The sequence below is a fragment of the Terrapene carolina genome, unplaced genomic scaffold (assembly GCF_002925995.2).
Source record: "Terrapene carolina triunguis isolate 2854851 unplaced genomic scaffold, T_m_triunguis-2.0 Scaffold69, whole genome shotgun sequence".
Lineage (NCBI taxonomy): Eukaryota > Metazoa > Chordata > Testudines > Emydidae > Terrapene > Terrapene triunguis.
Genome location: NW_020664420.1, coordinates 27,471,304 through 27,486,959, shown reverse-complemented (window position 1 = coordinate 27,486,959; position 15,656 = coordinate 27,471,304). Strand labels below are relative to the sequence as shown.

Genomic DNA, 15,656 nt, shown 5'->3' with positions numbered 1-15,656 from the left:
ATCAGTAAAACAAAATTCTAGCAATGGTATAGGTCTGATACTAGATAAAGATGGTAAAATCATCTATCATGATAAAGAAAAGAAAATATTAAATTAATAATCTTTTCTGTATTTAGACAGAAGGATAACAAATTAGTATTTTATAGGGGTAATGAATACTACCTATTCCATCAGTGGCCAGGGAGGATGTTAAACAGCAATTAAACGTTTTTTAAAACACAATAATTTACATCCAAGAGCATTAAAAGAATCCACCAGTCAGTTCTCTGAACCAATAATATTGGTTTTTAACAAATCTTGGAACACTGTGGAAGTTACAGAGGACTGGATAAAAGCAAATGTCATACCAATATTAAAAGGGTAAGCCCAGGTTAACTATAAGCCAGTGAGGGTATGTCTAAACTGCAATTTGACACCTGTGGCTGGCCCATGTCAGCTAACTCAGGCTTGCCCGGTTTAGGCGCTGTTTAACTGCGGTGTAGACATTCAGGCTCAGGCTGGCACCTGGTTCTAGGACCCTGTGAGGTGGGAGGGTCCCAGAACTTGAGCTGCAGATGGAGCCCAAACATCTACACCGCAATTAAAAAGTGCCTTAACCTAAGCTTGAGTCAGCTGACATGGGCCAGCCACAGGTGTCAAACTTCAGTGTAGACATAACCTTAGCCTCACTTCTATCCTAGGCAAAGGCTCGTATGGACACAATAAAGAATTAAAGGATGGCAGTATAATAAATGTCAATCAACAGTTTTATGGAAAAATAGGTCTTGTCAAACCTGTTTTTTGGTTTTTAAATGAGATCACAAGCTTAACTTTATCAACTAACTCTTGACGTAATATACTTTGATTTAGTTCTTCCACAAGACATTCTGATAAAAAAAAATTATAACTATATAAAGTCAATGTAGCTCATATTAAAAGGGTTAAAAACTGGTTAAATAGTTCCCAAAAGTAATTATAAAAGTGGGGAATTCTCAACCAATGGTGGTGTTTCTAGTGGAGTCCCATGAGAGCCATTCTTGGCCCAAAGTCATTCTATATCTTTATCTATGATGTGAAAGAAAATATAAAATCATTGTGGGTAAGATTTACCATTTTACCAATTTTTGTCATCTGCAAATTAATGATGGGGACAGGTCAGTTATACAGGCCAACGTGGTGAGATGGATTCATCAAAATATCAGGCTTTTTAATACAACCAAATACAAGGTCAACATCTAGGAACAAAGAATATAGCCACACTTGCAAGATGGTAAACAGTATCCTGGAATGCAGGGACACAAAAAAGGATTCCAGCCAAGAACAGATAAAATGAACATAAGCTCCCATTGAAATGCTGTAGCTGAGAGGGCAAACACAATCCTTGGTTGTATAAGCAAGGAATATCACAGAAGAGTAGAGAGGTGTCATTCACTCTGAATAGCAGAACCATTACTGAATACTGTATCCAGTTCTGGTGTCCACGCTTCTAAAAGGATGTTGAAAAACCAGAAAGCGTTCAAAGGCTGGTTCTATAAGGCCCATCAGAATTACATTAAAGCTACAGGACAGGAGACACTCCCAAATGCAAAGGATATGCATGAACTAGTCCTTTTAGAAATTTTGAAACAGGAGGAATGAGAGAATGTGGTATATATTTAAGCAAAGGTGTATAACTATCAGACAACAGTTTCCAAATCCAGTCACTGTCACGCAAAGTAACTAGAGTCCCTGGAGGACAAATACTTGGAGCTCCTTGTAAAATCTTTTCTTTGGCAACTAGACTAGAACCAGGAAAAATCTAATAGAGGTGGGCCAATTGAGAGGGCACCAAGGAGCTCCTGAAAACAGAAGTCGACCAGGGACTCAAGCAGTTAAAAGATATGGTCAGGATGTACACATTATCTGATACAAATGAGTTATCAACAAGTAATTTTTGACCCGTCATAGACTGGCCATCAGATACACCACTGCATTGGTGAAGAAAAACAACAGAAGTCAAAGGGCATAACCTGGAATTGAAAATGGGTTCGCAAAGTTGCAGGTTGCATTGGTGGCACAGGCACATGGGGACAGCCTGTGTTGTAGGACAATGAAAAATGCTGACACAAATCAGAAAGGCCAGGCCTCAATGCAGAAATGAGCCTTGCACGTAGTCAGCCTGGACAGAACTAGTTTCAGCTAAACTTGTCTGCTCTCTTTCCCCTAGGATGAGTCTTGACTGAAAACCCCAAAATGTCCTCAGAAAAAGGAATAATTGTTTCTGGTGAAGTGAGGCTTGCAATGCTGTTCTTCACTAACTGTTACCTAGACCAAACGAAGGAGGGCAACAAGATGGATAACAGAAAGGAACTTAAATCTATGGGAAGACCGTTCATTTTGAAAAAATTTGTCCACTATGGATTTTTAATTTGATGTGGAAAGCTTGAAAACTTTGAAATAAAGTTCTGTTCAAAGGGGATGGGGTGCACGGGAATGGAGTAGCCTAACGGAGTGTGGGAATTTATGGGTTTTTATTTTTCTTTCCTTTTGTCTTCCTGTTTCCATCCTAGGATGCTGATGTTGTGTGTGTCATGGTATACCAAGGCCTCTTCTTGAAAACATGAACTAGTCACTTCAGACGTGGTAGAAACTCCTCTAACTTACTAGGCTATCCAGCCTCACAGTTGCAAAGTCTCTGCTGCTTCTGCAACAGCTACAGCTTTGTTGCTGTTGCAGTCTATGACTTGCCCCTTGAAGACACAGAGGAATGCCTTTTTATTTTAATCATATGTACAGAAATAGAGGTGATACGTAGAGAGAGGAGAGCAGGGCTGACCATGAACACTCACGTTTGAAACCACTTCCTCAAAGCTCTGAGCTTAAGCCTTACTGAAGTAGCATACCTGTACCACAAAAATGATATATTCTCCTCCCTTAATGGCAGGACTGGTACTCTGCTGCGTTTTCTCCTAGAACATAGGTTTCTTACAAGCTTTTGTCCTCCAAAACTCTTCTCCTTATTGGTTGGGCACAATGAAGAGGGATAAAAATTAAAAGTGTAATGGAAAAAAGGAGAGGGCCAGAGAAACCGCATGCTTCAAGTGGAGGCAAGACACCAGGGAGTTAGCGAGGCAGTTCCAGTTCTCTGAACAGCTTCAGTTGGCAGTAAATTGAGAAGCTAAAGGGATGTTTAAAAAGGAAGAGAGGATAACCTCCATGCTTGGAGGTTGAGGAGTAACCCAGTTTTAACGACTCTCAGAGCACACACACACACAAAACACTCACCCAAACTCTGTTGGCTTGCGTATTTCCAATTATTGGAATCTCGCACCACAGTGATGCTTTTTCTTGGCAAATTGTTCTATGATACTGTTCAGCTCCAATCTTTCTCAGGCCTGGTCTACACTAACCCCCCAAGTCGAACTAAGGTACGCAACTTCAGCTACGTGAATAACGTAGCTGAAGTCGACATACCTTAGTTCGAACTTACCACGGTTCACATGCGGTCCACACGCGGCAGGCAGGCTCCCCGTCGACTCCGCGGTACTCCTCTCGCCGAGCTGGAGTACCGCAGTCGACGGCGAGCACTTCCTGGTTCGACTTATCGCGTCCAGACCAGACGCGATAAGTCGAACCCAGAACTTCGATCCCCAGCCGCCGAACTAGCGGCTGGGTGTAGACCAGCCCTCAGTTGCAAGGAGAGCAAGGTCACTCAGCTGTGTCTGACACAGTGCTGAATGCATTGGTGAGAGTCAACACAATATTTCCAGAAAAGCATCATCATGTCAAGTTCTCTTGAAATTCAAGTAGCTCTGGACTCCAAATGACAAACTAAACACCTCCGCAGCATTTGCAAAGTAAGACATCTTGAAAGACTCATGAACCAAGTCTAAAGAAAAATGTGACTATTTTCCCATGAGTTTAAGAATTTCCTCCTTTGACTCTTCTAAAGCTGTATTTTGAAGTCGTCAGGGATGGAGGAACCAAATAGTGTAGCTACCTGTTGAAATCCCTCACATTGAAATGTTGGTTCCCCAATCATGCCAAAACCTTGAAGCATTTCCTTTGATGGTTATGCTTGACTTAACACAGAATCATGTAAAATTTTGTCATCCTTGCAGCATATATGTCTATTCCTGTGGCTTGGATAGACTGCATTTTCAAAACCCATTGCTTCCCACTGTTCTGAGATTCTTCTACAATTTCCTTCAGATCTGAGTTTGCTGAAATCATTCACCATGTTCTCAAATATCTGTAGGACTTGGAAAAGGTAAATTTTCTTTGACTGAAGGATTCCAGAGACTGCAGTCCTGATAACTAAGCTCCCATGCCATAACAGACTGAGGAAGAACATCCAATCCAACAAGGACAGTTTGCTTTTTGCTCAAGGTATGCCCTCACTCCTCCTGCATTGAGTGACAGTTTTATCTTCTAAGCATTCAAATATATTCTGAAAATTTACTATCATTGCCTCAGCGGCTTTCACTTGAGTTGCCCATTTAGTCTTGCAGAGTACTTTAGATATAAAGGTAGTCTTCGTTCTTCAGAAGCCTGTTCATTTTAATCTGCTGCATCAATCCTGTCAACTTCTTCAGAGGCCTGAAGTGCCTCAAGTTCCTTTACTCTTTACAAAACTGTACTCTCTTGAGTAAGAGTTTGAAGATAAAGACGATTTTTAGACTTCATTAGTTTTTGCCCATTGATAGAATCTGAAATATTTATATATTTCCTGCAAAGTTATGAAGAAAACCTTCAGGTCTATACTGGCTTTACCTTCAGCAGCATGAATCAAAACTAGGTTAATCTGATGTCTGGGCAATGGTTATATGGTGCATACACTATCTCCCTTACCTGAAAGATATTCTCTCATATTTGCTTGCAATCCCCCATGAGCTCTGGCCATAACACTAGCCATCACATCCCTGGCCAGACATGTATTTGGGGTTTAATCCATACTTGCAGAATAAAACATTAGTTAACTGATCAAACAAGGATTCAGCATCTGCCTCACTTACTGCTATAAAGCTTACAAAATGCTCTTTTATATCCACTTTTCCTTTGATTCAATCAATATTAACAAAGTTAAGCAAAATGGCTATTTGATCAACATGGCTAATATCCATCGTTGTATCTGCAATGACAGTAAAAAGAAAACTTAACTTCTTTGCAACTAATAAGTATGTGTCTCCTAGTATCTGATGTTAAGAGACTTAGTTCATCAGTAATTGTCTTGCTCAAGTACTTGATTCTCTTGGCGTCACTGATATGATGGGCAAAAGTTGTATTAGGTCTGGCAAGTAGCTTAAGGATGCTCAAGTAAACACAATTGTTGCTCTCTAGCACTCCACAGTGGCTGTGGAAGGACAAAATATTGCTCGACACAGTCAAAATTTTAAAGTATTTCTTGCCATTTCCTAATATTTTCAGATCTTTGTTTATCAAGACATGCATTGATACTATGACCCTATGAACAATATACTAAGCCACTGGATATGCAAAACCTTCAAGCAGTGCATTTTTCATTCTGTAAATGAAAATGAAAAATGACAGTTTGTTCGTTTGGGCTCGCAAGAACCAATCATACAAGGATACGCAATCGTTCAGGTTATAAAGCTGAATCTTGAAAGTAACTTATCAAATGGGGACTTGAAACCTATTTCAGCAGGACAAACCAGTCTTCCTGTTTCGTTGCTGACCTGCTCATCTACAAGGCCCTTGGTTTTGTTCCCGTCAAGTTTGTCTACAGGTTTTAAACAATTAGCCTACCAATCAGCTTTCAAATCTCACACCTGAGGCTTCAAATTCGGTAACAGGAATGTACAAAGACACAGGGATATACAACACTTCCTGGAGAATCAACACGAACATAGGAAAATTACCAAAAATAGCTAATTGAAGATGGGAGTGGGGGAGAAAACCTTTCAGAAAAAGAATGTAGGGACTAGGGGGGGAAAAAAAAAAAAAACCAAGTTTGTAGGCCCCAGACATCAAACCTGTGAAGTTCAGCCCTCAGCTAAAGACTAGGGCTGCCAATTAATTACAGTTAACTCAAGCAAATAACTCAAAACAAATTAACTTGATTAAAAAATTAATCGCAATTAATCGCAATTTTAATCACACTGTTAAACAATAATAGAATACCAACTGAAATTTATTACACATTTTTGGAGGTTTTTCTACTTTTCAAATATATTGATTTATATTACAACACAGAATACAAAGCATACAGTGCTCACTTTATATTTTTTTATTACAAATATCTGCACTATAAGGAAGATAAACAAAAGAAACAGTGTTTTTCAATTCACCTCATGTAAGTACTGTAGTGCAATCTCTCTCATGAAAGTGCAACTTACAAATGTATATTTTTTTGTTACATAACTGTACTCAAAAATAAAACAATGTAAAACTTTAGAGCCTGCAAGTCCACTCAGTCCCACTTATTCTTCAGCCAACTGCTAAGACAAACAAGTTTGTTTACATTTATGGGAGATAATGCTGACTTCTTATTTATAATGTCATCTGAAAGCGAGAACAGGAGTTCACATGACACTTTTGTAGCCGGCATTCCAAGGTATTTACATGCCAGATATGCTACACATTCGTATGCCGCTTCATGCTTTGACTTTTTATCTTGTTACAGTGCAAATATTTGTAATACAAAATAATATAACAAGTGACCACTGTACACTTTGTATTCTGTGTTGCAATTTAAATCAATATACCGTATATACTCGTTCATAAGCCGAATTTTTTTAGTAAAAAAGGGAAGCACCAGAGAAGGGGGTCGGCTTATGAACGGGTATAGAGAGGGAGAGATGGGACACAGCCCCTTCCTCCAACAAAAGGGAGCAAGGAGAGGCAGCACAGCCAGCAGAGACAAATGGGAAGAGGCGAAGCCAGAGTCTCTCCGCTTCTGGCCACACTGCTCTCCCCCCAGCCTGCGAAGCAGCTGCAGCTCTGGGGCTGCAGCCGCGCCGCTCAGTCCGGCCCGCCGGAGCAGCTCCAGCCAGGTCAGAGACATCCTCCCCTGGCCCTCCCCAGATAAGGTGGGAAGGGATGGGATGGGGAGAGTGTGGGGGTCCCGGGTTAGGGGTGGGGTCATGTGTGGATGGTCACAGGGTTCCTCCCCTGACTCCCAGCTTCTCCCCCGCCAAAAAATTTCCCCACCAGTTGCTGTCCCGGCCCGTCAGGGTAAGCAGCTGGCATGCCAGGACACTTTGTTTACTTAGGTTTACCTCTGTGCCTGCGGACGCTTGAGGTAAACAAACCATCTCGGCCCACCAGCGGCTTATCCTGATGGCCCGGGAGCCAAAGTTTGCTGACCCCTGAATTATAGGGTCGGCTTATGAACAGGTTATAAAAATTTTCCATTTTTACTTATCCACCTTGGCGGGGTCGGCTTATAAACGAACCAGCTTATGATTGAGTATATACGGTATTTGAAAATGTAGAAAACACCCAAAAATATTTAAATAAATAGTATTCTATTATTAACGGTGCGATTAATCGTGATTTTTTTTAATCTCACAATTTTTTTAATCGTTTGACAGCCCTGCTCAACAGCCATGCTAGTAATAGTTCTATTGTCTGATAATAAAGAATCAGACCACCAGCTCAGATATCCACCACCACCATAACCAATTGCTATACCCTGCTGAACAAACATTCTGAAAAACTGACTAAGCTAGTTGCCACCTACAATGTAAAGACCTGAAACACTGATTCTCGGAGGACCCATAAATTTAAAGTACTAATTCTAAACCAGTGATCAGGAAGGTGGTGTTTCAATCCTTAGAAAGTGTTGAGTAGTTAAAGGAATCCAGCCTGCTTTTTTGGGGGTAGAGGACATCATCATTCCAATGAGTGATTCATGTATTCTAGTAAATAGAAACCAGCAGGGCTGGGAGTATACATGTAGTTGCGTAAACATATCCAATGTCAGTAGCAACAAAATAATTCTATAACCTGGATTCTGCATGTGATACCCCAGTTGCAGACACCCTGCTTTTCTCTTTAAAAAGAGGCAAGACTAAAAGCTTTCCAGGCCCCTCCTATGTCTGTTAGGTTTCTTCTGTGTTTGAGTGTAGAGATAAACTAAGTTAATACAACTGTAGGCTAAAGAATGCTTAGGGTTAGTGAAGAATGAGTCGAGGAGCAAGCAGCTCCAAATAAATCACAAAAAAAGATTTAAATACTTTACAGAAAGTATAATCTTACCTGTAGGACCTCCAAACCCTCCTCTCCTAGAGATAAAGACGCTACCAGACTGCTGTCCTCGTTGCTCATTTTCATTATCTGTAGTAATTCATACCCAAAGTAATTATACAAAGCGTAAGTGTTCAAGCCTGAATTAGCAATTTCAACACAATGAACAAAAAAAAAAAAAAAAAAAGTGGCAATCCCATCAGGTTATCATTTATAAAACTATATTATTCCTAAAAAACTCCCACTCTGCAATATCAGAAGTGAACCTGTTCATGTACATTTTAAGTTTCCATATATTTCTGAAGCACAAAGACCATTTCATAACTTGTACCTTCATTTATTCCTAAAATCTTCTGGGAAAGCCCTCTGTCTACTCAAGTAGTAATTGAATTGAATTTTTGCTCCATGATGAATACGAAAAGCTGAATGCCATACAACTTACTTTGACTTTGTGCAAATCCTACACGGCCACCTCTGAAACCCCCTGCAACACCTCTTCGTGTGCCAAGACTTTCTGAATAGCTTCCGTCCTGAAAACCTACAATACAGAATAACAGCAATTTAGCACCTTAGTTTACACTATTATTTTGCATCCGCAGACTTCAAAGCACTTTTTAGAAAGGAGAATAAATATGATCCCAAAATTACAAGTGGGAAACCTTAGGTGCAGTGATTTGAAGTGACTTCCCCCAGTCTCAAAGAATAAGGTCCTTTTCAGTATGCTACTCTTTACATTCAAGCAAATTTATATAAAAGCTATTCTGAAGCAATTATTACAGTTCGCAAGACAACAAAAGTGAAAAGCTACCCTTTCTGTTGGTATTCTTTCTTGGTACTACACAGTGACAGATATACAAGTGGAAGGAATTAAGGCCTTGGAGTATTCTTCCACACTGCACTTCTACATTTGTGGATTAAGATACACAACTCCCTACCCTCCAGTCTTCCACTTTGGTACAGATTCTCCAATGGTTAAACCAGAAGACTGAGTCAGATCAGGATACTATACCTATCTCCATCACAGTACATGACACTTCTAATGAATCACTTGTCTCAATGCACCAATAATGTAATGAAGTATTCTCAGTTTATTAACTGTCTAATCCTGGGTACTTGTACTTTTATTTGATTTTACTTGTGAAAAAACGGCTAAGAATATGGAATACAGTACAGCAGATAATTTCAGATTTCTGGTACCAGAACTTCTTATCAAGTTAGGGTTTTGGATGACACCACCAAGAAAACCTTGCTCCACTTTGCAAGGTTAAGTGTGTCTAGTAGTCCTTTCTGCTGTTCACTAGAAAATTCCAGACAGGTGAAGAGCACAGCTGCAGCAGATGAGCTGTAAGAGGAAGGAATTTGAGATCCCTTCACTCTGACACAGTACATATAAGAACACAGGCAAGGTCTTTGGCTGGGAAACCAAGAGGTTCACAACATCTGGGAATCAAACTGTCTGGACCACGCAGAAGCGATCAATATCAGCTTGGCAGAGTCCTGTATAATCTTGAAGAGCACTCTAGAAATCAGTGGGACTAGTGAGTAAGCATACATCAGAGATGATCACATGATTAAGAAAGCATCAGACAGGAATTCTGAACTCAGACCTCTCCCTCAAGCCAAAAGCCTGACACTTGTTTTGTACTGTGAACTGGTCCACTCAAGAGTAGCCCACTCAAAGGAGATGTGCTGGAGAATGGAGTCTGATCTCACACCTGTGACTGGAAAAGAAGGTCTGCTACACTGTCCTGCAGGCCAGTATGCATACCATCAAAAGGGAGATTTGGGATCTGATGCACTAGCTCCATAGTCTGATTGCTTCTTAACTTAGGGGGAAGATCTCACCCAGTGCTGCAGGTTGGCATAGACCATGGTATGCATATTGTCCATTGTTATCAGTATAGAACAAGTGATGGAAAACTCAAAAGCTTTGCGCACTGCTCTGAGTTCCCACAGATTGATATGCATCTGTGTCTCTCATGCAGTTCGAAGGCCCTGCACTTGCAGACCTTTCTTAATTCCCCACCCCAAGAGCAAGGCATGATCACTAGATTCTTGGATGGGAGGGAGAGGTGCAAAGGAGACTCCTCTTTGCAGACTTTTTGGGGTCTTTCTACCATTTCAGGGAGAACTGTTATTGGAGAACAGAGAGGGACACATCTACATGATGCTTGGTGGGGGCATACACTGACCTCAGCCAGACCTACATGCATCCAAAGGCATAGTCTAGCATATAGCACAACGAAGGGCACAAAGCCATGTGCTTAAGTAGGTGAGAAATCCTCACTGTGGTCTCTGGGTTAGATTCCAACTGTGCTAAGATGATCATTGATAAACTTAACATTGACAAGTCACTGGGACCAGATGGCATTCACCCAAGAGTTCTGAAAGAACTCAAATGTGAAGTTGCGGAACTGTTAACTAAGGTTTGTAACCTGTCCTTTAAATCAGCTTCTGTACCCAATGACTAGAAGTTAGCTAATGTAACGCCAATATTTAAAAAGGGCTCTAGAGGTGATCCCGGCAATTACAGACCGGTAAGTCTAACGTCTGTACCAGGCAAATTAGTCGAAACAATAGTTAAGAATAAAATTGTCCGACACACAGAAAAACAAACTGTTGAGCAATAGTCAACATGGTTTCTGTAAAGGGAAATCGTGTCTTACTAATCTATTAGAATTCTTTGAAGGGGTCAACAAACATGTGGACAAGGGGGATCCAGTGGACATAGTGTACTTAGATTTCCAGAAAGCCTTTGACAAGGTCCCTCACCAAAGGCTCTTATGTAAATTAAGTTGTCATGGGATAAAAGGGAAGGTCCTTTCATGGATTGAGAACTGGTTAAAAGACAGGGAACAAAGGGTAGGAATTAATGGTAAATTCTCAGAATGGAGAGGGGTAACTAGTGATGTTCCCCAAGGGTCAGTCCTCGGACCGATCCTATTCAACTTATTCATAAATGACCTGGAGAAAGGGGTAAACAGTGAGGTGGCAAAGTTTGCAGATGATACTAAACTGCTCAAGATAGTTAAGACCAAAGTAGACTGTGATGAACTTCAAAAAGATCTCACAAAACTAAGTGATTGGGCAACAAAATGGCAAATGAAATTTAATGTGGATAAATGTAAAGTAATACACATTGGAAAAAATAACCCCAACTATACATACAATATGATGGGGGCTAATTTAGCTACAACAACTCAGGAAAAAGATCTTGGAGTCATCGTGGATAGTTCTCTGAAGATGTCCACACAGTGTGCAGAGGCGGTCAAAAAAGCAAACAGGATGTTAGGAATCATTAAAAAGGGGATAGAGAATAAGACTGAGAATATATTATTGCCCTTATATAAATCGATGGTACGCCCTCATCTCGAATACTGCGTACAGATGTGGTCTCCTCATCTCAAAAAAGATATACTGGCACTAGAAAAGGTTCAGAAAAGGGCAACTAAAATGATTAAGGGTTTGGAACGGGTCCCATATGAGGAGAGAGACTAAAGAGGCTAGGACTCTTCAGCTTGGAAAAGAGGAGACTAAGGGGGGATATGATAGAGGTATATAAAATCATGAGTGATGTGGAGAAAGTGGATAAGGAAAAGTTATTTACTTATTCCCATAATACAAGAACAAATTCAAATGAAATTAATAGGCAGCAGGTTTAAAACAAATAAAAGGAAGTTCTTCTTCATGCAGCGCACAGTCAACTTGTGGAACTCCTTACCTGAGGAGGTTGTGAAGGCTAGGACTATAACAGGGTTTAAAAGAGAACTAGATAAATTCATGGAGGTTAAGTCCATTAATGGCTATTAGCCAGGACGGGTAAGGAATGGTGTCCCTAGCCTCTGTCTGTCAGAGGGGAGATGGATGGCAGGAGAGAGATCGCTTGATCATTGCCTGTTAGGTTCACTCCCTCTGGGGCACATGGCATTGGCCACTGTCGGTAGACAGGATACTGGGCTAGATGGACCTTTGGTCTGACCCGGTACGGCCTTTCTTATGTTCTTATGATCAGGTTCTCGAACCCGTCCGCAGGCAGAAAGGCTGTGGACTTGTTGAAATCCAACCCTGGAATATTTGAGCAGTAGTTAGGTTGGACTTCTGCATGCTGACTTTCAAGACCAGATGCACTGTAACTGCTAACACCTTGGTGAATGCCCTCAATGCAGTCAATAGTCCAAATGCAACTCAATACTGAAAATGTTCATAACCTGCCACCAACCCTTAGGTACTTCCTGTATGATGGAATAGATATATGGAAGCATGCATTTTGGAGGTCAAGAGATGCAAGTCAGTCCCCGGATCAAGGGAGATAATTATCAAAGCAAGCATAATCATCCTGAACTTCATTTTCAATCTATGAACATGTTAAGCGTCACGTCCAAGATGGACTGTCAGCCTCTTTTCTTTTTGGGGATGACAAAGTATTTGCTGTAGAATCCCCTCCTTAGGTATTGACGTAGGACCCTTTCTTTCACTCTAAAAGAAGCTAGAGGACCTCTTGATGTAGCAGATCCTCATAAAACAGATCCTTGAAGAGAGATTGGGAAAGAGGGTTGGGAGTAGGCACAACGTGAACCTGGACAGAGTATTCTGTTGTAATCGTATCCATAACTCACTGGTCTGAGGCGACGCAGGAACATGTGTGCCTGAGAAGGGCTAGATGGTCCCCAAAAGAAACTCAGTGGTTCTGGATCAATGGGAGTAAGTTTGAACCTTCTGACAGTCCCATCAAAACAAATGTAGATATAGAACATTGTGGGTTCTATATTATGTTTTGCTGGGATGGAGACTGCAATGAGTGAGCTGCAAAGGTTGTCCGTGTCCTCTGGAAACTGGAGAGCTGCCTGTTTCTGAAAGGATCAGCCAGTCTTTGGTGACAGGAAGAAGATAGAGCTGATCTTTATGAGATGTATAATTGTGGTCTGATGTGCTTTCTTTTAGGGACTAATGTGAAGACCCTGAGGGATCTAAGTTGCCTTGGAGTGCTTCAGTGTGTGAAGGGTTTCATCAGTTTTGGAGCTGAACAACACTGATCCTTCAAAGGGCAAGTCCTCCACTGTAAATTGCACCTGCAGGTTAAGCCCTATCCTTGCAGCCACAAACCCTCTTCCCAACTACACCTCTAGTCACCGAGTAAGGTACTGTATGCAATACATCCAGCGCAGCTGAGAAGCTGGTCTTGGCAATTAGATGGCCTTGTTGACCACAGTACCAAAACTCTTCCCTTTGCATCTGCTAGTAACTTGTTCATAAAAACACATGAATTTTTCAATTCAATCCAGGAAGTCATACTTGCCCATCAGGCCTGGTAATTTTTAATACAGCATTGCAAACTAGTGGCCAAATAAACCATCTTTTAGGATCACAGTCTTTTGTTCTGATGTGTATGATGGGTTGATATACTGATTAATCAATCTTAGACCACAGTGGTCAATAAAGGTTTGGTTTCCTGAAGGCTACAGCATCAGGAGTATCATCATCAATATCATTAAAATGAGACACCCTAGAAGTACATGAGAAACTGCAATTTATCAGAAGTCCCTTTATTAACGTATCTACCAAGCAGATAAACAATCCCACAAACAATGGGACTGTTGTTCTTCGAGATGTGCTGCTCATGTCCATTCCAATAGGTGTGTGAAAGCACCACATGCACGACTGCTGGAAAGCTTTTCCCTAGCAGTACTCGTCGGGTCGGCTGTGGAGACGCCTAGAGTGGCATCTTTATGGCGGTGTATATATGTCCCTGCCGGCCCGCCACCTGCTCAGTTCCTTCTTGCCGGAGTACTCCGACAGTGGGGAGGCGGGAGGGATTTGGAATGGACATGAGCAACACATCTCTAAGAACAACAGTTATGAGCGGTAAGTAACAGTTTTTTCTTCTTCGAGTGATTGCTCATGTGCATTCCAATAGGTGACTTCCAAGCAGTTACCCAGGGGGAGGGGTCGGAGTTCACCTAATTGCCAAGTGCAGGACAGCTCTACCAAACCCAGCATCATCCCTCACCTGCTGGATAATGGCGTAGTGGGAAGTGAAGGTGAAAACTGAAGACCAGATTGCCGCCTTGCAAATGTCCTGGATAGGGACCTGCGCCAGGAATGCTGCGGACGCCACCTGCGCTCTGGTAGAGTGTGCCTTAAGCAGAGGGGCTGGAACTTTAGCCAGGTCATAGCAAGTCCTGATGCAAGACGTGATCCATGACGAGATGTGCTGTGATGAGATCGAGAGCCCCCTCATTCTTTCAGCGATAGCAATAAAGAGCTGCGGTGACTTAGGAAACGGCTTTGTGCGTTCAATGTAAAATGCTAAGGCATGTGTAACATCCAAGAATGGAACATGCGCTCCCTGTTAGTGGCATGGGGTTTAGGAAAGAACACAGGTAAAAATATATCCTGGTTCACATGAAACTGGGAGACAACTTTAGGCAGGAATGCAGGATGGGGGCATAGCTGCACCTTGTCTTTATAAAATACCGTATAAGGCAGTTCGGAGGTCAGTACTCTGAGTTCAGATACCCTTCTAGCGGAGGTTATAGCCACCAGAAAAGCCACCTTCCAGGAAAGGTAGGACAGAGGACAGGTAGCCATGGGCTCAAAGTGGGGCCCCATGAGTGAGGACAGGATCAGGTTGAGGTCCCAGAGGGGAATGGGCTGACGAAATGGAGGATAAAGTCTGTCCAGGCCCTTAAGAAACCTGCTCACCATGGGATTACCGAAAACTGATGCCCCCCGCCGTTCCCGGGTGAAAAGCCGAAACGGCCACAAGGTGTAGCCTCAGGGATGATCTTGCTAACCATTGGTGCTTGAGATATAAAAGAGATAGTCCAAAATAAGGGGAACTGGGGCTGATTATGGCTCAGTTCCCCTTTGTCGAGATCAAATGGTAAAACGCTTCCACTTATCCAGGTACGTGGCTCGAGTGGAGGGTTACTTGCTTCCTAACAGGACCTCCCTCACTGAATGTGAGCATTGAAGCTCAAGAAGGTATAGCCATGGAGATTCCACGCCATGAGGTGGAGGAACTCGAGGTTGGGGTGCTGTAGACGGCTGTGGTCCTGTGTGATTAGGGTCAGACAGAGAGGGAGCGCTACTGGTCTGTCCACTGAGAGGTTCAGTAACATGGTGAACAAGTGCTGGTGAGGCCACGCTGGTGCTATGAGGATCAAAAAAGCCCTGTCCTGACAAGTCTTGAGGAGCACTCTGTATGAGCGTGAATGGCAGGAACGCGTACAGCAGGTGACCTGTCCATGACACCCTCGACCTGGTCCCCAAGAACCGGCGCCATTGACTCCGGCTCCAGTTGCAAAGCCGTTGAGTCCAGCGAGAATGGACTCTCCTACTTGGGACGATTTGGAGGAAGAGCTTGATCTCCCCTCCACTCTGGACAAAAGAGGCGGCTCGAGACCTCATTGCCATGACAGCGCAGTACCTGGCCCTGCAGGTGTGGGGCCTGACTTCGCAAACTCAGGCACTGCCAGTGGCGCCAGCGA

At 42.3% G+C, this 15,656-nt stretch overlaps 1 protein-coding gene across 1 annotated transcript in view; it reads right to left on the bottom strand.

The window, feature by feature from the left end:
• Positions 1–15,656, bottom strand: part of DDX4 (DEAD-box helicase 4) — a 92,322-nt gene that overhangs the window by 46,184 nt on the left and 30,482 nt on the right. Inside the window, exons 7-8 of the mRNA XM_026649248.2 lie at positions 8,609–8,704; positions 8,179–8,256 (exon numbers count right to left, since the gene is read on the bottom strand). Coding sequence (XP_026505033.1) covers positions 8,179–8,256; positions 8,609–8,704 — 174 coding nt within the window. The remainder of the gene's footprint in view (positions 1–8,178; positions 8,257–8,608; positions 8,705–15,656) is intronic.